General features: G+C 41.6%; 2 protein-coding genes and 1 long non-coding RNA gene across 6 annotated transcripts in view; 1 reads left to right on the top strand and 2 right to left on the bottom strand.

Annotated features, from left to right (window-relative positions):
* The window catches only part of mogat3a (monoacylglycerol O-acyltransferase 3a), a 52,171-nt gene that overhangs the window by 9,822 nt on the left and 15,757 nt on the right, over positions 1-26,592 (bottom strand). For both annotated transcript variants that reach the window (XM_078936930.1, XM_078936928.1), the window contains exons 2-3: positions 8,582-8,760; positions 8,430-8,490 (exon numbers count right to left, since the gene is read on the bottom strand). In XM_078936930.1, the coding sequence (XP_078793056.1) occupies positions 8,430-8,490; positions 8,582-8,760 (240 nt within the window). The remainder of the gene's footprint in view (positions 1-8,429; positions 8,491-8,581; positions 8,761-26,592) is intronic.
* Positions 11,818-16,533, top strand: LOC144987476 (uncharacterized). 2 transcript variants are annotated; one of them, XR_013651366.1, is made up of 3 exons: positions 11,818-12,097; positions 12,481-12,542; positions 16,338-16,533. XR_013651366.1 is itself a non-coding variant. In XM_078936927.1 (2 exons), the coding sequence occupies exon 2, from the start codon at positions 12,779-12,781 to the stop codon at positions 15,770-15,772; it is 2,994 nt and encodes a 997-aa protein (XP_078793053.1). In that variant the 5' UTR covers positions 11,823-12,097; positions 12,481-12,778; the 3' UTR covers positions 15,773-16,533. The 2 variants fall into 2 exon arrangements, 1 of the variants encoding a protein (XP_078793053.1); XM_078936927.1 differs by having other exon boundaries at positions 11,823-12,097; positions 12,481-16,533.
* On the bottom strand, positions 20,567-25,039 carry LOC144987480 (uncharacterized). Of its 2 annotated transcripts, XR_013651374.1 has the most exons (3): positions 21,586-22,749; positions 21,252-21,311; positions 20,567-21,161 (listed from the first exon to the last, which is right to left on the bottom strand). It is a non-coding gene; the product is annotated as an uncharacterized LOC144987480 (long non-coding RNA). The 2 variants fall into 2 exon arrangements; XR_013651373.1 differs by having other exon boundaries at positions 21,252-25,039.

The raw sequence follows: 26,592 nt of genomic DNA, 5'->3' as shown, positions 1-26,592 counted from the left end.
TGTAGGACAGGTTAAAGACAGGCAGAAACACACCTGTAGGACAGGTTAAAGACAGGCAGAAACACACCTGTAGGACAGGTTAAAGACAGGCAGAAACACACCTGTAGGACAGGTTAAAGACAGGCAGAAACACACCTGTAGGACAGGTTAAAGACAGGCAGAAACACACCTGTAGGACAGGTTAAAGACAGGCAGTAAGACACCTGTAGGACAGGTTAAAGACAGACAGTAACACACCTGTAGGACAGGTTAAAGACAGACAGTAACACACCTGTAGGACAGGTTAAAGACAGACAGTAACACACCTGTAGGACAGGTTAAAGACAGGCAGTAACACCCCTGTGCGACAGGTTAAAGACAGAAACACACCTGTGTGACAGGTTAAAGACAGAAACACACCTGTGCGACAGGTTAAAGACAGAAACACACCTGTGCGACAGGTTAAAGACAGACAATAACACACCTGTGGAACAGGTTAAAGACAGGCAGAAACACACCTGTAGGACAGGTTAAAGACAGGCAGTAAGACACCTGTAGGACAGGTTAAAGACAGACAGTAATAGGGTTGTGCCGATGGACGATATCATCGTCCATCGTGATGGGTGACTGACATCCCGATGGAGAGACCACCATCGTGATGCCACGCCCCCACCACGTTGCGCGTCGACACCATAAGCCGCGGTTACATGTACAAAATATCCTGATGGGATCAATGGTCGGATTAGAATCCAACCGTGTACATGGGCCCAGAAAAATGTTTTCAGAATATAAAAACGTTCACTAAGGTCACACTTTCGGTCGGAATAAATCATTCGCACACGCGCAGTATTCGCACATGCGCAGTTTGAAAACCGGAAGAGGATACAACTTCCGCCGAGCTGCTTTTTTTCCAAACTTTATTGAAGGTAACAATTCAATACAAAACGATAACAGCGCCGAGCGGCTATATGCATTGACATGTCAGCTCGGTAAAATACGAGACGATCTTCTAAACGTGCTTTTAATAATGTTACGGTTATTATGAAACACCTGTTCGCTCATCATTTGAATTTTAATCCGTGTGGTCAGTGCTTTTTCTGAACGAAGCCAGGATTAGCAGTATGCTAACACGGGCTAACAACATTAGCTTTGGGTGGCGCTGCTTCCTGTGAATAACATCAGCCTTTATTTAGTCGGGACACGACTGGAAACACAAATCCACGTGATTGATTGAATGTTTTCTAAGAACTGAGCGACATTTCTGCTTTGAAGCTCAAACCGCTGTGTGTGCTGACGATCCGAACTGTGCTCAGACACACGTTTAGACCCGGTTCTGAGTTCGGTTGCTTGTACCCCTAGAGCTGCGGGACGGATCGCAGTCTTAAATCTCCCACGCATAGCGCTCATGTAACAAAGCACCCCCCCCCTTCCCCTCAAACACAAAGCTGTAAGTCCGCGCTCCGCCGGTCCACTTCACTAGTTAAGTGCGGGAGTGGACTACTTCTTTTCTATTTTGCTTGTTACTTTTTCTGTTAAAGTCACTTCCCTCAGTTTATACTGGATCATCGCGGATTAACCATTAGTTGGGAAATAAAATGAAAAAAGCAAAATAACGAATAGCAGTTATATAAGAACGAAAAATGTAAAAATACCCCCCCCCCCCCCCGACGATGTCATCGTCCATCCCGATGGTTGACAGCAAACATCGTCAACGGCCAAATTAGGGGACATCGCCCAACCCTAGACAGTAACACACCTGTGGAACAGGTTAAAGACAGACAGTAACACACCTGTAGGACATGTTAAAGACAGAAAGTAACACACCGGTGGGACAGGTTAAAGACAGTAACACACCTGTGGAACAGGTTAAAGACAGACAGTAACACACCTGTAGGACAGGTTAAAGACAGACAGTAACACACCTGTGGAACAGGTTAAAGACAGACAGTAACACACCTGTAGGACAGGTTAAAGACAGACAGTAACACACCTGTAGGACAGGTTAAAGACAGGCAGAAACACACCTGTAGGACAGGTTAAAGACAGGCAGAAACACACCTGTAGGACAGGTTAAAGACAGGCAGTAGGACACCTGTAGGACAGGTTAAAGACAGACAGTAACACGCCTGTAGGACAGGTTAAAGACAGACAGTAACACACCTGTGGAACAGGTTAAAGACAGACAGTAACACACCTGTAGGACAGGTTAAAGACAGACAGTAACACACCTGTAGGACAGGTTAAATACAGACAGTAACACACCTGTAGGACAGGTTAAAGACAGGCAGTAAAACACCTGTGTGACAGGTTAAAGACAGAAACACACCTGTGCGACAGGTTAAAGACAGAAACACACCTGTGCGACAGGTTAAAGACAGACAATAACACACCTGTGGAACAGGTTAAAGACAGGCAGAAACACACCTGTAGGACAGGTTAAAGACAGACAGTAACAAACCTGTAGGACAGGTTAAAGACAGACAGTAACACGCCTGTAGGACAGGTTAAAGACAGGCAGTAAGACACCTGTAGGACAGGTTAAAGACAGGCAGAAACACACCTGTAGGACAGGTTAAAGACAGGCAGAAACACACCTGTAGGACAGGTTAAAGACAGGCAGTAAGACACCTGTAGGACAGGTTAAAGACAGACAGTAACACACCTGTAGGACAGGTTAAAGACAGAAAGTAACACACCGGTGGGACAGGTTAAAGACAGTAACACACCTGTGGAACAGGTTAAAGACAGACAGTAACATACCTGTAGGACAGGTTAAAGACAGACAGTAACACGCCTGTAGGACAGGTTAAAGACAGACAGTAACACACCTGTAGGACAGGTTAAAGACAGGCAGAAACACACCTGTAGGACAGGTTAAAGACAGGCAGAAACACACCTGTAGGACAGGTTAAAGACAGGCAGTAAGACACCTGTAGGACAGGTTAAAGACAGACAGTAACACACCTGTAGGACAGGTTAAAGACAGACAGTAACACACCTGTGGAACAGGTTAAAGACAGACAGTAACACACCTGTAGGACAGGTTAAAGACAGACAGTAACACACCTGTGGAACAGGTTAATAGACAGACAGTAACTCACCTGTAGGACAGGTTAAAGACAGACAGTAACACACCTGTAGGACAGGTTAAAGACAGACAGTAACAAACCTGTAGGACAGGTTAAAGACAGGCAGAAACACACCTGTAGGACAGGTTAAAGACAGGCAGAAACACACCTGTAGGACAGGTTAAAGACAGGCAGAAACACACCTGTAGGACAGGTTAAAGACAGGCAGAAACACACCTGTAGGACAGGTTAAAGACAGGCAGTAAGACACCTGTAGGACAGGTTAAAGACAGACAGTAATAGGGTTGTGCCGATGGACGATATCATCGTCCATCGTGATGGGTGACTGACATCCCGATGGAGAGACCACCATCGTGATGCCACGCCCCCACCACGTTGCGCGTCGACACCATAAGCCGCGGTTACATGTACAAAATATCCTGATGGGATCAATGGTCGGATTAGAATCCAACCGTGTACATGGGCCCAGAAAAATGTTTTCAGAATATAAAAACGTTCACTAAGGTCACACTTTCGGTCGGAATAAATCATTCGCACACGCGCAGTATTCGCACATGCGCAGTTTGAAAACCGGAAGAGGATACAACTTCCGCCGAGCTGCTTTTTTTCCAAACTTTATTGAAGGTAACAATTCAATACAAAACGATAACAGCGCCGAGCGGCTATATGCATTGACATGTCAGCTCGGTAAAATACGAGACGATCTTCTAAACGTGCTTTTAATAATGTTACGGTTATTATGAAACACCTGTTCGCTCATCATTTGAATTTTAATCCGTGTGGTCAGTGCTTTTTCTGAACGAAGCCAGGATTAGCAGTATGCTAACACGGGCTAACAACATTAGCTTTGGGTGGCGCTGCTTCCTGTGAATAACATCAGCCTTTATTTAGTCGGGACACGACTGGAAACACAAATCCACGTGATTGATTGAATGTTTTCTAAGAACTGAGCGACATTTCTGCTTTGAAGCTCAAACCGCTGTGTGTGCTGACGATCCGAACTGTGCTCAGACACACGTCTAGACCCGGTTCTGAGTTCGGTTGCTTGTACCCCTAGAGCTGCGGGACGGATCGCAGTCTTAAATCTCCCACGCATAGCGCTCATGTAACAAAGCACCCCCCCCTTCCCCTCAAACACAAAGCTGTAAGTCCGCGCTCCGCCGGTCCACTTCACCAGTTAAGTGCGGGAGTGGACTACTTCTTTTCTATTTTGCTTGTTACTTTTTCTGTTAAAGTCACTTCCCTCAGTTTATACTGGATCATCGCGGATTAACCATTAGTTGGGAAATAAAATGAAAAAAGCAAAATAACGAATAGCAGTTATATAAGAACGAAAAATGTAAAAATACCCCCCCCCCCGACGATGTCATCGTCCATCCCGATGGTTGACAGCAAACATCGTCAACGGCCAAATTAGGGGACATCGCCCAACCCTAGACAGTAACACACCTGTGGAACAGGTTAAAGACAGACAGTAACACACCTGTAGGACATGTTAAAGACAGAAAGTAACACACCGGTGGGACAGGTTAAAGACAGTAACACACCTGTGGAACAGGTTAAAGACAGACAGTAACACACCTGTAGGACAGGTTAAAGACAGACAGTAACACACCTGTGGAACAGGTTAAAGACAGACAGTAACACACCTGTAGGACAGGTTAAAGACAGACAGTAACACACCTGTAGGACAGGTTAAAGACAGGCAGAAACACACCTGTAGGACAGGTTAAAGACAGGCAGAAACACACCTGTAGGACAGGTTAAAGACAGGCAGTAAGACACCTGTAGGACAGGTTAAAGACAGACAGTAACACGCCTGTAGGACAGGTTAAAGACAGACAGTAACACACCTGTGGAACAGGTTAAAGACAGACAGTAACACACCTGTAGGACAGGTTAAAGACAGACAGTAACACACCTGTAGGACAGGTTAAATACAGACAGTAACACACCTGTAGGACAGGTTAAAGACAGGCAGTAAAACACCTGTGTGACAGGTTAAAGACAGAAACACACCTGTGCGACAGGTTAAAGACAGACAATAACACACCTGTGGAACAGGTTAAAGACAGGCAGAAACACACCTGTAGGACAGGTTAAAGACAGACAGTAACAAACCTGTAGGACAGGTTAAAGACAGACAGTAACACGCCTGTAGGACAGGTTAAAGACAGGCAGTAAGACACCTGTAGGACAGGTTAAAGACAGGCAGAAACACACCTGTAGGACAGGTTAAAGACAGGCAGAAACACACCTGTAGGACAGGTTAAAGACAGGCAGTAAGACACCTGTAGGACAGGTTAAAGACAGACAGTAACACACCTGTAGGACAGGTTAAAAACAGACAGTAATAGGGTTGTGACGATGGACGATATCATCGTCCATCGTGATGGGTGACTGACATCCCGATGGAGAGACCACCATCGTGATGCCACGCCCCCACCACGTTGCGCGTCGACACCATAAGCCGCGGTTACATGTACAAAATATCCTGATGGGATCAATGGTCGGATTAGAATCCAACCGTGTACATGGGCCCAGAAAAATGTTTTCAGAATATAAAAACGTTCACTAAGGTCACACTTTCGGTCGGAATAAATCATTCGCACACGCGCAGTATTCGCACATGCGCAGTTTGAAAACCGGAAGAGGATACAACTTCCGCCGAGCTGCTTTTTTTCCAAACTTTATTGAAGGTAACAATTCAATACAAAACGATAACAGCGCCGAGCGGCTATATGCATTGACATGTCAGCTCGGTAAAATACGAGACGATCTTCTAAACGTGCTTTTAATAATGTTACGGTTATTATGAAACACCTGTTCGCTCATCATTTGAATTTTAATCCGTGTGGTCAGTGCTTTTTCTGAACGAAGCCAGGATTAGCAGTATGCTAACACGGGCTAACAACATTAGCTTTGGGTGGCGCTGCATCCTGTGAATAACATCAGCCTTTATTTAGTCGGGACACGACTGGAAACACAAATCCACGTGATTGATTGAATGTTTTCTAAGAACTGAGCGACATTTCTGCTTTGAAGCTCAAACCGCTGTGTGTGCTGACGATCCGAACTGTGCTCAGACACACGTCTAGACCCGGTTCTGAGTTCGGTTGCTTGTACCCCTAGAGCTGCGGGACGGATCGCAGTCTTAAATCTCCCACACATAGCGCTCATGTAACAAAGCACCCCCCCCTTCCCCTCAAACACAAAGCTGTAAGTCCGCGCTCCGCCGGTCCACTTCACTAGTTAAGTGCGGGAGTGGACTACTTCTTTTCTATTTTGCTTGTTACTTTTTCTGTTAAAGTCACTTCCCTCAGTTTATACTGGATCATCGCGGATTAACCATTAGTTGGGAAATAAAATGAAAAAAGCAAAATAACAAATAGCAGTTATATAAGAACGAAAAATGTAAAAATACCCCCCCCCCCCCCCCCCCCCCGACGATGTCATCGTCCATCCCGATGGTTGACAGCAAACATCGTCAACGGCCAAATTAGGGGACATCGCCCAACCCTAGACAGTAACACACCTGTGGAACAGGTTAAAGACAGACAGTAACACACCTGTAGGACAGGTTAAAGACAGAAAGTAACACACCGGTGGGACAGGTTAAAGACAGGCAGAAACACACCTGTAGGACAGGTTAAAGACAGGCAGAAACACACCTGTAGGACAGGTTAAAGACAGGCAGTAAGACACCTGTAGGACAGGTTAAAGACAGACAGTAACACACCTGTAGGACAGGTTAAAGACAGACAGTAACACACCTGTGGAACAGGTTAAAGACAGACAGTAACACACCTGTAGGACAGGTTAAAGACAGACAGTAACACACCTGTGGAACAGGTTAAAGACAGACAGTAACACACCTGTAGGACAGGTTAAAGACAGGCAGAAACACACCTGTAGGACAGGTTAAAGACAGGCAGAAACACACCTGTAGGACAGGTTAAAGACAGGCAGAAACACACCTGTAGGACAGGTTAAAGACAGGCAGAAACACACCTGTAGGACAGGTTAAAGACAGGCAGAAACACACCTGTAGGACAGGTTAAAGACAGGCAGTAAGACACCTGTAGGACAGGTTAAAGACAGACAGTAACACACCTGTAGGACAGGTTAAAGACAGACAGTAACACACCTGTGGAACAGGTTAAAGACAGACAGTAACACACCTGTAGGACAGGTTAAAGACAGACAGTAACACACCTGTAGGACAGGTTAAAGACAGACAGTAACACACCTGTAGGACAGGTTAAAGACAGGCAGTAACACCCCTGTGCGACAGGTTAAAGACAGAAACACACCTGTGTGACAGGTTAAAGACAGAAACACACCTGTGCGACAGGTTAAAGACAGAAACACACCTGTGCGACAGGTTAAAGACAGACAATAACACACCTGTGGAACAGGTTAAAGACAGGCAGAAACACACCTGTAGGACAGGTTAAAGACAGGCAGTAAGACACCTGTAGGACAGGTTAAAGACAGACAGTAACACGCCTGTAGGACAGGTTAAAGACAGACAGTAACACACCTGTGGAACAGGTTAAAGACAGACAGTAACACACCTGTAGGACAGGTTAAAGACAGACAGTAACACACCTGTGGAACAGGTTAAAGACAGACAGTAACACACCTGTAGGACAGGTTAAAGACAGACAGTAACACACCTGTAGGACAGGTTAAAGACAGACAGTAACACACCTGTAGGACAGGTTAAAGACAGACAGTAACACACCTGTAGGACAGGTTAAAGACAGGCAGTAACACACCTGTAGGACAGATTAAAGACAGGCAGTAACACCCCTGTGCGACAGGTTAAAGACAGAAACACACCTGTGTGACAGGTTAAAGACAGAAACACACCTGTGCGACAGGTTAAAGACAGAAACACACCTGTGCGACAGGTTAAAGACAGTAACACACCTGTGGAACAGGTTAAAGACAGACAGTAACACACTTGTGGAACAGGTTAAAGACAGACAGTAACACACCTGTGGAACAGGTTAAAGACAGGCAGTAACACACCTGTAGGACAGGTTAAAGACAGAAACACACCTGTGTGACAGGTTAAAGACAGAAACACACCTGTGCGACAGGTTAAAGACAGAAACACACCTGTGCGACAGGTTAAAGACAGACAATAACACACCTGTGGAACAGGTTAAAGACAGACAGTAACACACCTGTGGAACAGGTTAAAGACAGACAGTAACACACCTGTAGGACAGGTTAAAGACAGAAAGTAACACACCTGTGGAACAGGTTAAAGACAGACAGTAACACACCTGTGCGACAGGCTAAAGACAGAAACACACCTGTCTGACAGGTTAATAGACAGGAGTTTCTCACCGTGTGGATGGAAACCAAAGATATAATTTTTGGTTGGATCCAGATCAACAGTTTTGATGAGCTGTAGACACAATTGGTGGTTATTGATTATCAATCAATCAATTATTTATTCACCAATTATCAATAAATGGAGTGACTATTGTTTGTCTCACCTTCAGGGGGAAGTAGTCCCTGAAATGCCCCCAAACGGCCCAGCTCCTGACCCATTGAGACCTCCTGCCCCCATTGGAGGGCGTGTCCCAGTCCAGCCACAGCCAACCAGCATAGAGCAAGGACACCATCCACCAATCAGAGACCAACAGCAGAATGAAGGCAGCCAGACAGAACTGAGCTGAGAGACAGACAGGTAAAACAGTTTCAGACTCCACGGAGAAAGACTTTGTCTTAAACCAGGGGGGCTCATAACGGCAATCACGACTGACAGGATGTGACGGTAAATCATGATCTATCAACAATAAATAAATAAATAACCATCCTTGCCTTGAAGTATGTCACTTGATTGACAAGCAGAACGGCCAATCAAACATCCTGTGGGACATCCGTCACTGATTGTTAAACTACAACATCTAACTATATCTGCCTGCAATTCTCTATACGCCCGGCTGTGGGTCAGGTTCCCAGGGGAGGGTCACTCCGGCCCCCAGGAGCGGTTATGGGAGCCCGGGCTGGCAAAAGTGAGACAGACGCCCCGTCTGACCCAGCCCTGCCGCGGTGCAATTCCCAACTGGGGGGTCCTGAAGCACGCACTTCTCCAGCCCAGCCCAAAGACCTGCCTGTGTTCTGCCAGCGTTTGAGTATTTACAGCCCATATTACCCATGTGGAAAGCCTGAATCCTACGTGCTCTGTAGATCCGGGGATACCTGATCCTGCCAATGACATCTGCTTCTTTCAAAGACTAAGTCAAAAAGAGACAACCTATGGCATTCTGGTCATTTTACGCTGAAGGGGGGTCTAAGGGCAGAGATGCCAGTATAGCTTAGTCAGTTTGTTAGTTCATTTTAGTATTTTTCTATTGAACTCTTTGTATTCGTGATCCTTTTGAGTTCATGTTTTACTTCGAAGCCCATCGAGACGACTGTTGTTGTGATTTTGGGCTATACAAATAAAATTAAATCGAATTGAATTGACCGATCTGACCTCCCCGACTGGGTGGAGTTGGAACTACACTTGAGTGGAAACACCTCTCTTCCTGCATTGATGGGTTCTTCTCGCCCTCTCCCCTCCATTACAGATATTTACAACCCAGTGGTTAAATTATCTTTAAGGATATGGGTTCAGTTTAGGAATCATTATGGTCTCTGTGATTTCTCACTCTTGAGCCCTATTACTTCAAATCCTCTTTTCATACCTTCCCTTCATGACAGGGGTTTTCGGGAGTGGCACAAGAAGGGCATTAGAAGATTTAAAGATCTGTTTTTGGATAACACCCTGCCCTCATTTGAGCAGCTAAGCAGAACATTTGGTCTGGTACCTGCAAATTAGACAGCATCTTCTCTCTATCAGGCTTGGCATCGCCACTGTCCCAGATGAAACAGGTGTTGAAACCGTCCTTTCGTTGAACCGGTCCCACAAAAGACTCATTTCAGTTCTATACAACTGGCTGGCAAACCTAAAAATTCATTGTGTGGCCCAGTTTAGAACAGCGTGGGAGGGGATCTGAACATGTCCATATATCCAGAAACCTGGAATTTAATACTAAGACAAGTGAACTCTTCGTCTCTCTGTGGTCGCCACTGTCTAATCCAATTTAAAGTTGTACACAGGTCACACATCTCTAAGTCTGAACTATCTCACATCTACCCAAATATCAGTCCCTACTGTGATAAATGCAAAACTGGGGTAGCCACACTCATTCACATGTACTGGTCTTGTCCATCCCTCAGCGGGTTCTGGGTGGAGGTGTTTCAAACTTTATCCTGGATACTCAAAGTCTCGCTGCAGCCAAACCCTCTGACTGCTCTGTTTGGGATCACTGGAGGGGGGGGGGGGGGGGTGACTCTAACCCGAGAAAAACGACAAACTCTGTCTTTTGCCTCCCTCTTGGCCGGACGTGCAGTCCTAGTTAGGTGGAAGGATGCTGCCCCCCAACTCACAAGCAATAGTTGGCGGATCCCATGTCTAGTTTGCAACTCGAGAAGATCAGGTTCTCACTCAATCATCAGAGCAGGAACTTTGGTAACGCTTTCTTTTACAGTACAGTACTTACAGTGTACTTAAGTGGTATATACATGGTACTTATAGTGTAACTACTGGGTACTTTCAGGGTACTTACATGGTACTTTTTATGGAATTTACCGGGTACTTACAGTGTGTTTACATGGTACTTTCTATGGGACTTTACTGGGTACTTACATGGTACTTTTTGTGTCTACTCTGTACTTACATGGTACTTACTGTATATTTATATGGTACTATTATGTTCATACCTATGTGGTACATACTGGGTATTTATAATATTCTTACTGGGTATTTACATGTTGTGCAAAGGTGTCTTTTATGGTACTTACCACATGTAAGAACAAGGTAAGTACAAATAAAGTACCTTGACCTTTAGGTCTGCACTCCCTGCATGTTTCATGGTATTTACCACCAATTTACCACAGAAACTACCCCTTAAGTACACTGAAACTGTAACTGTAAAAGAAAGTCAGCCCTATTTCCACTCTATTACATGGTACTTTCATTACTAAATACCGGGTATGTTCACTTGAATAGTACTTGGTACTTACCCCTTAAGTACAATGAAACTGTAACTGTAAAAGAAAGTCAGCCCTATTTCCACTCTATTACATGGTACTTTCAGTAGTAAATGCTGGGTATGTACACGTATTACCTTCCCGTACAGTGTACATGAACACACTTGGTCTTCTGACCTCACCACATGAGACAATGCTAACCTGTTGGTAAGGGTAAAGTAACTACATTGTAAAAAAATATACTGGCCTGATTACTTCTTGTAACATGAGGCAAGTTTAAAGAGAAACAAGACAGCAGTGAAAACAACAATCTTTAATATGATACATGTCTGCAGCATACAAAGTGTCATCACAATGAAATAGGTTTTACGTACAAAACAGTACAAAGGAGAATTCTAAAAAACACATTATTGGCCTGAGAGTCGTGCTTTTTGTCCATCAAAATTCTTTCAGCAGAGTTTGGTAACGGTGCAGGACTTCTTCAGGGTTTGTAACTGCAAGAAAATTCACAATATGAGCTCAAGTGAACATAAAAAGCATAACGACTTTGATGAAATACAAAATAAATTTTACTTATTTAATCATTTCTGTAATGATTTTGATAAATCTCTATGAATTTTTTTATCGCTTTGACTGTAATGCTTGAAATTAATCAAGTACTATTCTCATTTAAAAAAAAGATAATAAATTATTCCAAACTTAACTTTTTTTAAATATTGTTCTAAAAATGAACTTGTTTTAATATATATTATATAATGTCAGGAAAATATGTAAAACAACAAGGCTAAATATTTACTTTTAATACTAAAAACACCCCGAGTGTGTGTTTTTGTTAAGTAGGTCGGGGCAAGTAAAGTTGCAAATTCCCAGCGCACTTGAATGCAGCACAACTACCCCCAAAGTGAACGTGCAGATTAATCCGGAGAGCCTCGAGGCGCGGGCAACAGTTTGAATTTCTCTTCATCTGGCAGGTAAGCCAGTGTTTTTGTTTTTTTTTAAATATTGGATAAATTAAATGTAAATATTTAAACTGATCAAACTTTATAAAGAAGCTAACATCGTGATTTCAAGCCACTATCTCTGTGTTTGAAACGTGACGTAAGAGCATGTCTACCTTACTGCAATAATTTCAGTTATTTCATGTATACATTTTCAAAGTTTGTAATGAAAATCTACAAACATTGTTTTTACTTACCAGGAGAGTGGCACCTGTAAAACAAGCACGTAGACTAAATGATAAAGTCTGTTCTTCTGTGCTCGTTTGACTGAGCGCACGTCTTTCTGGGAAAATCAAAGAAAGGCGTTTGTTTATTTAAAATAATGATGACGTACTTCCGTCTTTTTACCGCTTTAGATCAGCTATGGTGAAGAAGACATTCCAGACGAATCTGTGAAGCCACAGGAGAGTAAGCTAAAGTAAGTTAAATCATCCAAGTGGACATATTATTTACATTAATGAAGAGTTTAACTGCCTTTTCCCCATTTTCTTTTCTTTCGCCGTTTTTATTTTATTTTATTTTTATTTATTTATTTATTTTCAAATCTAGCCACAGGGGTTGCAAGCCAGTAACTTCTGTGCCGGTCCCAAGCCCGGATAAATAGAGAGGGTTGCGTCAGGAAGGGCATCCGGCGTAAAAATTGCCAAAATAACCATGCGAATCATCCACAACACTTTAGACATACCGGATCGGTCGAGGCCCGGGTTAACAACGACCGCCACCGATGCTGTTAACCAACAGGGTGTCGGTGGAAATTTGACTACTGTTGGTGGAAGAAAGAGGGGAGGCAGAAGGGTCCTTGGCCAGAGAGAGAAGGGAAAAGGCAGGAACATAGGTTTGAGAATAGGGACTCTTAACGTTGGCACAATGACAGGGAAAGGCAGAGAGCTGGCAGACATGATGGAGAGAAGGAAGGTAGATGTACTGTGTGTGCAGGAGACAAGGTGGAAGGGCAGCAAGGCACGTAGTATTGGAGGAGGATACAAACTGTTCTATCATGGTGTTGATAGGAAGAGAAATGGGGTAGGTGTGATTCTGAAGGGGGAGTTTGTAAACAGTGTTCTAGAGGTGAAAAGAGTCTCAGACAGGATGATGAGCTTAAAGTTAGAAATTGAAGGGGTGATGGTGAATGTAGTCAGTGGGTATGCGCCACAGGTTGGCTGTGAGTTAGAAGTGAAGGAGAGATTCTGGAGTGAGCTGGATGAGGTCATAGAGAGTTTTCCCAGAGGAGAGAGAGTTGTTATTGGAGCAGACTTTAATGGGCATGTTGGTGAGGGCAATAGAGGTGATGAGGAGGTGATGGGCAGGTTTGGTGTGAAGGAAAGGAATCTGGAGGGACAGATGGTGGTGGACTTTGCAAAGAGGATGGAAATGGCTGTAGTCAACACTTACTTCCAGAAGAGAGAGGAACATAGAGTGACATACAGAAGTGGAGGTAGGAGTACTCAGGTGGACTACATCCTGTGTAGACGAGGTCATTTGAGAGAGGTTAATGACTGCAAAGTGGTGGTAGGAGAGAGTGTAGCCAGACAGCACCGCATGGTGGTGTGTAAGATGACTCTGGAGGTCAGGAAGAAGAAGAGAGGGAAAACAGAAAAGAAGACCAAGTGGTGGAAGCTACAGAATGAAGAAACTTGTGAGGAATTTAGGCAGAAGTTGAGACAGGTCCTGGGTGGTCAGGATGAGCTTCCAGAGGACTGGGAAACTACAGCAGAGATTATCAGGGAAACAGGTAGGAAGGTGCTAGGTGTGTCATCTGGAAAGAGGAAAGACGGTAAAGAGACTTGGTGGTGGAATGAGGAAGTACAGGAATGCGTCCAGAGGAAGAGGTTGGCTAAAAGGAAGTGGGATGTAGAAAGGACTGAGGAAGGTAGACAGGAGTACAAGGAAGCGCAGCGTAGAGTGAAGAGAGAGGTGGCAAAGGCCAAACAGAAAGCTTACGATGAGCTTTATGACAGGTTAGACACAAAGGAAGGAGAGAAGGACTTGTACAGGCTAGCCAGACAGAGAGACAGAGATGGGAAGGACGTGCAACAGATAAGGGTGATTAAGGACAGAGATGGAAAGGTGCTAACAACCCAGGAGAGTGTACAGAAAAGATGGAAGGAGTATTTTGAGGAGCTGATGAACGAAGAAAATGACAGGGAAAGAAGGGAGGAAGATGTGGTTGTTGTGGAGCAGGAAGTAGCAGAGATTGGAAAGGATGAGGTTAGGAAGGCTCTGAAAAGGATGAAGAGCGGAAAGGCCGTCGGTCCTGATGACCTACCTGTGGAGGTATGGAAGTGCTTAGGAGAGGCAGCAGTGGAATTTCTAACAAGGTTGTTCAATAGGATTTTAGAGAGTGAGAAGATGCCTGAGGAATGGAGGAGAAGCGTTCTGGTCCCGATCTTTAAGAACAAGGGTGACATGCAGAACTGCAGCAACTATAGAGGAATAAAGTTGATGAGCCACACAATGAAGCTGTGGGAAAGAGTAGTGGAAGCCAGGCTTAGGAAGAAGGTGGAGATCTGTGAGCAGCAGTATGGTTTCATGCCCCGTAAGAGCACCACTGATGCCATTTTTGCTTTGAGAATGTTGATGGAAAAGTACAGAGAAGGTCAGAAGGAGCTGCATTGTGTGTTCGTAGATTTAGAGAAGGCGTATGACAGGGTGCCGAGGGAGGAGCTGTGGTACTGTATGAGGTCGTCTGGAGTGGCAGAGAAGTATGTCAGAGTAGTTCAGGACATGTATGAGAGAAGTATGACGGTGGTGAGATGTGCTGTAGGTCAGACAGAGGAGTTCAAGGTGGAAGTGGGACTACACCAAGGATCAGCTTTGAGTCCTTTTTTGTTTGCTATGCTGATGGACAGGCTGGCAGACGAGGTAAGACAGGAATCTCCCTGGACAATGATGTTTGCGGATGACATTGTAATTTGCAGTGAGAGTAGAGAGCAGGTGGAGGAACAGCTAGAGAGGTGGAGGTTTGCTCTGGAAAGAAGAGGTATGAAGGTCAGTCGTAGTAAGACAGAATACATGTGTCTGAACGAGAGGGATCAAGGTAGAAGCGTTAGGTTACAGGGGACTGAGGTGAAGAAGGTGCAGGAGTTTAAGTACTTGGGGTCAACAGTTCAGTGTGATGGGGATTGTGGAAAAGAGGTGAAGAGGCGAGTGCAGGCAGGTTGGAGCGGTTGGAGGAAAGTGTCAGGAGTGTTGTGTGACAGAAAAGTGCCAGCAAGACTCAAAGGAAAGGTGTACAAGACAGTGGTGAGACCAGCTCTGCTCTATGGGTTAGAGACGGTAGCAGTGAGACAAAGACAAGAGGCTGAGATGGAGGTAGCAGAGATGAAGATGTTGAGGTTCTCCTTAGGAGTGACCAGGTTAGACAGGATAAGGAACGAGTACATCAGAGGGACGGCCCATGTTGCCTGTGTTAGCGACAAAGTCAGAGAAGCCAGACTGAGATGGTTTGGACATGTTCAGAGGAGGGATAGTGGATATATTGGTAGAAGGATGTTGGAGATGGAGCTGCCTGGCAGGAGGGCAAGAGGACGGCCAAAGAGGAGATATATGGATGTCTTAACAGAGGACATGAAGTTGGCTAACGTTAGGGTAGAAGATGTTCATGATAGAGTGAGGTGGAAAAGGATGATTCGCTGTGGCGACCCCTGATGGGAAAAGCCGAAAGAGAAAGAAGATTTATTTATTTTCAAATATGATAGAGACAATAATACCACCCAACAGTGAATGTAACTGTTTGAAAATTAAAACATATTTTTGTGAATAACTGTGTTGAATTTGAAATTGCCTATTTATTTATTTTTTCCTTTTCTTTTACACTGCAATGTTTTTCATGCTAATGCAAATTGTAGGTGCGAATAATATTTATAAAGAAGAAATACACACAGTAATTGCCAATTAAAACATTGCTTTTGTCATTCTTTGTCTAAACAAATTAGATTTTTTATGGCAATTTTGATTTTTTTTTCTTTGATTTCTTTTTTGTTGTTCTTGTTTATGTAACTAAAATATAAAGTTGTGAATAATTTATTGTCATGTTCATAAATGAGGATAATTGATTAATTTCAAGCATTACAGTCAAAGCGATAAAAAAATTCATAGAGATTTATCAAACTCATTACAGAAATGATCAAATAAGTAAAATATATTTTGTACTTCATCAAAGTCTTTATGCTTTTTATGTTCACTTGAGCTCATATTGTGAATTTTCTTGCAGTTACAAACCCTGAAGAAGTCCTGCACCGTTACCAAACTCTGCTGAAGGAATTTGGATGGACAAAAAGCACGACCTTCAGGCCAATAATGTGTTTTTTGGAATGCTCCTTTGTACTGTTTTGTACGTAAAACCTATTTCATTGTGATGACACTTTGTATGCTGCAGACATGTATCATATTAAAGATTGTTGATTTCACTGCTGTCTTGTTTCTCTTTAAACTTGCCTCATGTTACAAGAAGTAATCAGGCCAGTATATTTTTTTACAATGTAGTTACTTTACCCTTACCAACAGGTTAGCATTGTCTCATGTGATGAGGTCAGAAGACCAAGTGTGTTCATGTACACTGTACGGGAAGGTAATACGTGTACATACCCAGCATTTACTACTGAAAGTACCATGTAATAGAGTGGAAATAGGGCTGACTTTCTTTTACAGTTACAGTTTCAGTGTACTTAAGGGGTAAGTACCAAGTACTATTCAAGTGAACATACCCGGTATTTAGTAATGAAAGTACCATGTAGTTGAGTGGAAATAGGGCTGACTTTCTTTTACAGTTACAGTTTCAGTGTACTTAAGGGGTAGTTTCTGTGGTAAATTGGTGGTAAATACCATGAAACATGCAGGGAGTGCAGACCTAAAGGTCAAGGTACTTTATTTGTATTACCTTGTTCTTACATGTGGTAAGTACCATAAAAGACACCTTTGCACAACATGTAAATACCCAGTAAGAATATTATAAATACCCAGTATGTACCACATAGGTATGAACATAATAGTACCATATAAATATACAGTAAGTACCATGTAAGTACAGAGTAGACACAAAAAGTACCATGTAAGTACCCAGTAAAGTCCCATAGAAAGTACCATGTAAACACACTTTAAGTACCCGGTAAATTCCATAAAAAGTACCATGTAAGTACCCTGAAAGTACCCAGTAGTTACACTATAAGTACCATGTAAATACCACTTAAGTACACTGTAAGTACTGTACTGTAAAAGAAAGCATTACCGGAACTTTTAAGAGATGTGGGGCCCTTTTCTGGAGACATTTCAGAAGATTTGGGAACGAGCCAAACCAGGGTGCATTACCGTGTCCAACATAGACCGGCTTCAAACTGCCAGTGTGCAGCCAGAAAGAGCTGGCAGTGTCAGAATGGGAGGGCGAGGGTAAGGGTTGTTTCATGTTTTTGTTTTGGTGCTGTTGGCTGTATTTTTAATTTTCTTACATTTTTATTCCTATTTTTTATTTTTATTAGTTTTAGTTCTGTCAAGTCCTGCTGTTTGCTATTGTGACTTTGCACTATGTGTGTCTTTATGTCCAAGGAAAGTCAAATAAAAAGATTTTGAACACAAAAAGAGACAACCTAAGCTCCAGATGTGGAGATTTTCTTCCTTATCTTCAGAAAGGTGTGAGTGTTCAGTGTCAGACTGACTGACTGGATCTTCCTGCAAATTTGCTATATTTCTCTACTCTGGCCCAAAGTCAGTCACTCAAACAGAACCTAGACCAGAATGAACACAAATTTTCAGTGGTTGGAACACCACACACAACTAGTAACACGTGGATCTGATTCAACAAGGTGTTAAAGGCTAAATTTCATTCATTTTCTATTCCGTTTTTTCCCTTTCGGGGTCACGGGGCTGCTGGAGCCTATCCCGGGCACTTGTGAGTGAAGGCAGGGGACAACCTGGACAGGTTGCCAGTCTGTCTCAGGGTAGAATGTCCTCAATCACACACCCATTCACTCTCTCACTCACACCTAGGGACGATTTAGATTGACCAATGAACCTATGAAGCATGCTTTTGAACAGCGGGAGGAAGCCGGAGAACCCGGAGAGAACCCACGCATACACAGGGAGAACATGCTAACTCCACACAGAAAGGTCCCCATTGATGTTCTAGTTCAGGCCCCCCAGAAAAATATCTGGTCCACTATTGGGTTCCTATTGTACGGAAGAGGATTAGGGCCATGGAGAAATAAAAAAAAAGGTCATAGACAATTCTGACTTTAAAGTCAAAATTCTGACTTTAATCTCAGAATTCTGACTTTAATCTCAGAATTCTGACTTTAAAGTCAAAATTCTGACTTTAATCTCAGAATTCTGACTTTAATCTCAGAATTCTGACTTTATTCTCAGAATTCTGACTTTAAACTCAGAATTCTGACTTTAATCTCAGAATTCTTACTTTAATCTAAGAATTTTGACTTTATTCTCAGAATTCTGACTTTAATCTCAGAATTCTGACTTTATTCTCAGAATTCTGACTTTAAACTCAGAATTCTGACTTTAATCTCAGAATTCTGACTTTAATCTCAGAATTCTGACTTTATTCTCAGAATTCTGACTTTAAAGTCAGAATAGTGCGCTACAGTCGCATGTGAGCCACATTCTTCAGCACTGCAGAGTCCAAGGAGCTGCCGGAGTACCAACAAAATTGACGTCTGTACGTGTCTTTTTGCACGCTGAGGGTTGACCAGAGGAGGTCATTTCGCTAATGGAAGAACAGAGGGTAAGTAAAAAGAAATCGTTTTAAACTGAATCTTGTATGAACGGGCAGCAGGCTATGCTAGCATTTTGCATCGGTCATGCAGGGCTTTACATACCTGGTGCAAAAAATGCTTTGTGATAGCACCCATTGTCGTGCCCGTTTATATCAACAACTACCTTATAATTTCGTTTTTTATACCCTTCAGAAAATACTCTCTGCGTATGTCTAACAGATTGTCGTGTTTTACTATGCAGCATGCCCACTGATCTTTTAGTTTACATGTCCAACACAATAACTTTAACGTTCGGTTTTCAGCCTTCTCTTCACGTGACAGACACGTTCTCTCGTTTTATTATCTCATTGTTAAACAAACACTCTGCAAATGACGGTCCCCCGTCACAGAATCATACCCTTTCATAACACTTAATACAATATTATAGTTTTTGTTATTCTGTATCTGCACAAGTTTAAATAAAGTTCAGGTGGTGGAAGTCACGTGACACCTCAGAGTAGCGTTGCGTATCCACGGCAACCGCCGTTTCTTCTTCGTTGAACCGTAGCAATGTGTTTACTATTTAGCACATTAGCACCCACATTAAGCTATCGGCACCGCTGCAAACTTCACAGGGTACAGTTTACTATTTTTTTTACAGGGCGGGCTTTTTTTATTTTATTTTTATTGGGCGGGGGGTTTTTAAACACCGGGAAGCTTGATCGTTACGTCATTATGTACGTAGTTCTGCAGAATCTGATGATTGACTCTTCTGTAGTCTACTATTTTCTCTCAGCTGCATTTTCATAGTCCGTTCGGATTCATCTGATTAACCACATTTGTCCAGTTTTAGTGGCCATATAAATGGCCAACAAGTACATTTATGTCAAATGTTTGCACACAGCAAGAAAAAAAAAGCTCCATTTATCACTTTTTTATTTATGCTTCTGAAAATACTACTGGACTTGTTTTTTTTCCTATATGTTCCCTGTGACATCAAATAAAACTCATTTCTTTTATAACTAATATGTTTTTCTTTTGTGCAGAATGACAGTGATGTCATTGCTGTGGAGGATCCCGAAATGACACTTCACATCCCTTCCTGTGGAGTCTGCAACATGTCATTGCAGAAAGAAGTTCTTTTGCTGAGATTACTTCCCATCAGATGCTAGACTCTACATTAGACACTGGAAACTTGTTCTTGTTATTATTTTTAAGCACATTTATTTATTTATCTGTCGTTTTTAATGGAGCTATGGTAACAAAGTAATTTAACTGTTTTGTCGTTTTTTCTTATTTATATGTGCGATAGTACATATCTGAGAATACCTGCAGATAACTGACATACCTTTTCCTTTTAATTTGAATTTATTTCTGATTCATTTTCTGAACCCATTTTGTCCCTTTTGGGATCACGGGGCTGCTGGAGCCTATCCCGGCCTCTTATTTCTTCTGTGAAATTTAAAGAAATATGTATAACTAAACACATTTTTTCTCATTTTATTATTTACTTTTAATTTTCAGTATTTCCATAACAGATGCATCAAATAATAGTAACCTAAGATCAAAAGTATTAAATAAACTGAATTTCCATTATATGATTTATTTGTTTCCTTTTGAAATATTCAGCCACTTGCATTACATGTGTTTGTTCTGACCTTGTAAATAATGTTGGCAACTCCTGTTTAACTCACACGTGGTAAAAAAGGTGTTATGGTTCCTATAAATTCATACAAAAACATTTCAGAAGAAAGACCTTTATTCATACATTTTTATAGAAACATTACAGTTTATAATTTATTACATAGCAACAATTTTTCATTAAGTTATGCATATTATAATAGGAAAAGTGTTAAATAAATTTGCTTTTTCTCTTCCCATTTCAAGCATTAACTGTTTAGTTTGTATAATGAAAAGTAAGATACAAGGATGTATACTTAGATTGTGACTTATTTTTGTTTCTTTATATATGTGCTGTTCCTGTGTTGAAGGAAGTATGTTCCAATTGACCATGATTGAAACAATAAACTCAAATTAATGTTGTTTCTAATAACTGCTTCCAACTTAGAATGGTCTTATTTTCAAAATAAACTTCTCTCAGCTGCACAATGACGTACTGGTCAGCAGGCGTGCCTCATAGCAAGAGGGCTTCAAATCCCAAAAGCGTCCTGTGTGGAGTTAGCATGTTCTCCTGCATACATGACCTTCTGGCAGCTTCTTCCATCAGTCCAAAAAGCATTATAGTTGATTAATGTAAAGTGTGTGAATGGTGATTGTGTGTGTTGTGTCTGTCCCAGAGCTGCATCATCCTCCAAAGCGATGACATCACGGTCAATCTGCACAAAAGAAAAATTAATTAATAATAATAATTTTAAAAAAAAGTATGAGTTTTACTTGATGTCACAGTAAAAATATAAGAAAATAACCATCTTCTTTTTCTCCAAATTAAGTCTTGGCATGTGGAGTTCCATCTTTCTGCATGTCGGCTAATAAGACGATAAAAAAGATATAAAATGACGTGGAGGGAGGCATGAGAGCTAAATATTGTAATAAAGTCAAAATGTAAAAAAGTCAAAAAGGTAGGTGAATGCAAACAACTGCAGTGTGCAGAAATGCACAACTTGAAACTCCGTCCATGAGACTGTCACAGATGTCGATAACAGCATACGTAGTTTTAAAAGACGTTTTACAGTTACAAAATGCTAGCATAGTCTGTCGCCGTTTCATTAAACAATTCTAAATTAATCTCTTTTTACTCACCTTCTGTTAACACACTGGCCTCCTGGTAAACTTCAGCACGCAACGAGAAACTTAAAGAGGACATTTTCGTTAGTTCCACTCAGCATGTCTGACTCCACAGTGCTGCTAAACCTAACTGAAGGAAGTAGCTCACAGGCCTCCGTAGTTCTGAGATTAAAGTCAGAATTCTGAGATTAAAGTCAGAATTCTTAGATTAAAGTCAGAATTCTGAGTTTAAAGTCAGAATTCTGAGATTAAAGTCAGAATTCTGAGTTTAAAGTCAGAATTCTGAGATTAAAGTCAGAATTCTGAGTTTAAAGTCAGAATTCTGAGATTAAAGTCAGAATTCTGAGTTTAAAGTCAGAATTCTGAGATTAAAGTCAGAATTTTCTATGCGCTTTTTTTTTCTTTGTCCATGGCCCTAATCCTCTTTGGTACTATTGTCTGTTCTGTATCACAGAGTTTGTAACAGCCTGAAACCTTTGAATCCCCGTCCCTGCAGCTGCTGCTGTCTACTGACACACGCGTGTGCGTGTGTGAGAAGGAAAGGGGAGGGGTGGTGTGGGCTCTGACTGCCAGGTGAAACGGGGCACACGGAGGGGCGCTGCCTGTTGCCCAACACCAGGATCACCGCTGCCTTTAAATTCCTCAGCTCATGCTAATAATGTCATTCTTTATGAACCATTGTAGACATTTCGATGACGTCTTTATTTTCCAATAATGTTTTCTGTCTGCCTGTGGTTTAGTTGGTGTCAGACAGACATAAAGACAGCAGGTAATGCAGGAAAACAGCTGCACTTTATGAGATCAGACATAAACAATCCATCATTTAGAAAAAAATCAGAACAATGTTTTTTATCTATTTCTTCAGACTAAAAACGTTAAATATATTGGTGCTGCTGTGTTCATGTTTCAGATCAATTTAGATTTAATATTATTTATTGATTGAATTATTTTTTTCAGCATCAAATGGTTCAGTTGGTCAAAATGTTTCTAGTTTAAATAAGGAATGACAGATTATTTTATTTCAGGGACTTTCAGCTTCTTTTCTGTTTTAGACTAGAACAGTTTCTGTGGTTAAATAAAGTTAATATTTGTTGAAAGTGGATTTATTTTGATGTTATCTATTGTTAATGTTAAAAGATACAATTTTAGGTATACTTACACAATTTGTATAGATACTAACTTAATATATTGTCACCTCACGAGTGTGTGTGTGGGGTGGGGGGGTTATGGTGGGGGGTTAGGGGGGCGCAAAACTTTTTTTTTTCCTGGGGGGGCCTGGCAAAAAATAATTGAGAAGAACTGGATTAAACCCACTCACCTCATCTCCTTCAGAAACATTAAGAATGTAAATGTGGAGATGTTTTCCTCTCACTTAGAACGCATTCCCCTCTCCAACTCTTCCAACTCTGATGAACTGGTTACTTTTTATAATAACAGCCTTTTAGATGCTCTTAACAATGTTGCTCCTGTCAAAGGTCTGTCTCCTTTACTAAATCTTCTCCTTGGTTCACTCCAGACCTCCACAAAATGAAAGCCAAATGTTAGTTAGAACGGCTTTGCAGAAGAACTGGCTCTCCCATTCAAAGGAAATTTACAAAGATCCTATTCTACAATCAAGGACTTGGTTTTTTACAATGTAGTTACTTTACCCTTACCAACAGGTTAGCATTGTCTCATGTGATGAGGTCAGAAGACCAAGTGTGTTCATGTACACTGTACGGGAAGGTAATACGTGTACATACCCAGCATTTACTACTGAAAGTACCATGTAATAGAGTGGAAATAGGGCTGACTTTCTTTTACAGTTACAGTTTCAGTGTACTTAAGGGGTAAGTACCAAGTACTATTCAAGTGAACATACCCGGTATTTAGTAATGAAAGTACCATGTAGTTGAGTGGAAATAGGGCTGACTTTCTTTTACAGTTACAGTTTCAGTGTACTTAAGGGGTAGTTTCTGTGGTAAATTGGTGGTAAATACCATGAAACATGCAGGGAGTGCAGACCTAAAGGTCAAGGTACTTTATTTGTATTACCTTGTTCTTACATGTGGTAAGTACCATAAAAGACACCTTTGCACAACATGTAAATACCCAGTAAGAATATTATAAATACCCAGTATGTACCACATAGGTATGAACATAATAGTACCATATAAATATACAGTAAGTACCATGTAAGTACAGAGTAGACACAAAAAGTACCATGTAAGTACCCAGTAAAGTCCCATAGAAAGTACCATGTAAACACACTTTAAGTACCCGGTAAATTCCATAAAAAGTACCATGTAAGTACCCTGAAAGTACCCAGTAGTTACACTATAAGTACCATGTAAATACCACTTAAGTACACTGTAAGTACTGTACTGTAAAAGAAAGCATTACCGGAACTTTTAAGAGATGTGGGGCCCTTTTCTGGAGACATTTCAGAAGATTTGGGAACGAGCCAAACCAGGGTGCATTACCGTGTCCAACATAGACCGGCTTCAAACTGCCAGTGTGCAGCCAGAAAGAGCTGGCAGTGTCAGAATGGGAGGGCGAGGGTAAGGGTTGTTTCATGTTTTTGTTTTGGTGCTGTTGGCTGTATTTTTAATTTTCTTACATTTTTATTCCTATTTTTTATTTTTATTAGTTTTAGTTCTGTCAAGTCCTGCTGTTTGCTATTGTGACTTTGCACTATGTGTGTCTTTATGTCCAAGGAAAGTCAAATAAAAAGATTTTGAACACAAAAAGAGACAACCTAAGCTCCAGATGTGGAGATTTTCTTCCTTATCTTCAGAAAGGTGTGAGTGTTCAGTGTCAGACTGACTGACTGGATCTTCCTGCAAATTTGCTATATTTCTCTACTCTGGCCCAAAGTCAGTCACTCAAACAGAACCTAGACCAGAATGAACACAAATTTTCAGTGGTTGGAACACCACACACAACTAGTAACACGTGGATCTGATTCAACAAGGTGTTAAAGGCTAAATTTCATTCATTTTCTATTCCGTTTTTTCCCTTTCGGGGTCACGGGGCTGCTGGAGCCTATCCCGGGCACTTGTGAGTGAAGGCAGGGGACAACCTGGACAGGTTGCCAGTCTGTCTCAGGGTAGAATGTCCTCAATCACACACCCATTCACTCTCTCACTCACACCTAGGGACGATTTAGATTGACCAATGAACCTATGAAGCATGCTTTTGAACAGCGGGAGGAAGCCGGAGAACCCGGAGAGAACCCACGCATACACAGGGAGAACATGCTAACTCCACACAGAAAGGTCCCCATTGATGTTCTAGTTCAGGCCCCCCAGAAAAATATCTGGTCCACTATTGGGTTCCTATTGTACGGAAGAGGATTAGGGCCATGGAGAAATAAAAAAAAAGGTCATAGACAATTCTGACTTTAAAGTCAAAATTCTGACTTTAATCTCAGAATTCTGACTTTAATCTCAGAATTCTGACTTTAAAGTCAAAATTCTGACTTTAATCTCAGAATTCTGACTTTAATCTCAGAATTCTGACTTTATTCTCAGAATTCTGACTTTAAACTCAGAATTCTGACTTTAATCTCAGAATTCTTACTTTAATCTAAGAATTTTGACTTTATTCTCAGAATTCTGACTTTAATCTCAGAATTCTGACTTTATTCTCAGAATTCTGACTTTAAACTCAGAATTCTGACTTTAATCTCAGAATTCTGACTTTAATCTCAGAATTCTGACTTTATTCTCAGAATTCTGACTTTAATCTCAGAATTCTGACTTTAATCTCAGAATTCTGACTTTAATCTCAGAATTCTGACTTTATTCTCAGAATTCTGACTTTAAAGTCAGAATAGTGCGCTACAGTCGCATGTGAGCCACATTCTTCAGCACTGCAGAGTCCAAGGAGCTGCCGGAGTACCAACAAAATTGACGTCTGTACGTGTCTTTTTGCACGCTGAGGGTTGACCAGAGGAGGTCATTTCGCTAATGGAAGAACAGAGGGTAAGTAAAAAGAAATCGTTTTAAACTGAATCTTGTATGAACGGGCAGCAGGCTATGCTAGCATTTTGCATCGGTCATGCAGGGCTTTACATACCTGGTGCAAAAAATGCTTTGTGATAGCACCCATTGTCGTGCCCGTTTATATCAACAACTACCTTATAATTTCGTTTTTTATACCCTTCAGAAAATACTCTCTGCGTATGTCTAACAGATTGTCGTGTTTTACTATGCAGCATGCCCACTGATCTTTTAGTTTACATGTCCAACACAATAACTTTAACGTTCGGTTTTCAGCCTTCTCTTCACGTGACAGACACGTTCTCTCGTTTTATTATCTCATTGTTAAACAAACACTCTGCAAACGACGGTCCCCCGTCACAGAATCATACCCTTTCATAACACTTAATACAATATTATAGTTTTTGTTATTCTGTATCTGCACAAGTTTAAATAAAGTTCAGGTGGTGGAAGTCACGTGACACCTCAGAGTAGCGTTGCGTATCCACGGCAACCGCCGTTTCTTCTTCGTTGAACCGTAGCAATGTGTTTACTATTTAGCACATTAGCACCCACATTAAGCTATCGGCACCGCTGCAAACTTCACAGGGTACAGTTTACTATTTTTTTTACAGGGCGGGCTTTTTTTATTTTATTTTTATTGGGCGGGGGGTTTTTAAACACCGGGAAGCTTGATCGTTACGTCATTATGTACGTAGTTCTGCAGAATCTGATGATTGACTCTTCTGTAGTCTACTATTTTCTCTCAGCTGCATTTTCATAGTCCGTTCGGATTCATCTGATTAACCACATTTGTCCAGTTTTAGTGGCCATATAAATGGCCAACAAGTACATTTATGTCAAATGTTTGCACACAGCAAGAAAAAAAAAGCTCCATTTATCACTTTTTTATTTATGCTTCTGAAAATACTACTGGACTTGTTTTTTTTCCTATATGTTCCCTGTGACATCAAATAAAACTCATTTCTTTTATAACTAATATGTTTTTCTTTTGTGCAGAATGACAGTGATGTCATTGCTGTGGAGGATCCCGAAATGA

Source organism: Oryzias latipes, chromosome 18 (assembly GCF_053564925.1).
Source record: "Oryzias latipes strain Hd-rR chromosome 18, Olatipes_Hd-rR_3.1".
NCBI classification, from domain to species: Eukaryota; Metazoa; Chordata; class Actinopteri; order Beloniformes; family Adrianichthyidae; genus Oryzias; species Oryzias latipes.
The sequence above is the reverse complement of the archived record's forward strand: the minus strand, read 5'-3'. Positions and strand labels throughout refer to the sequence as shown.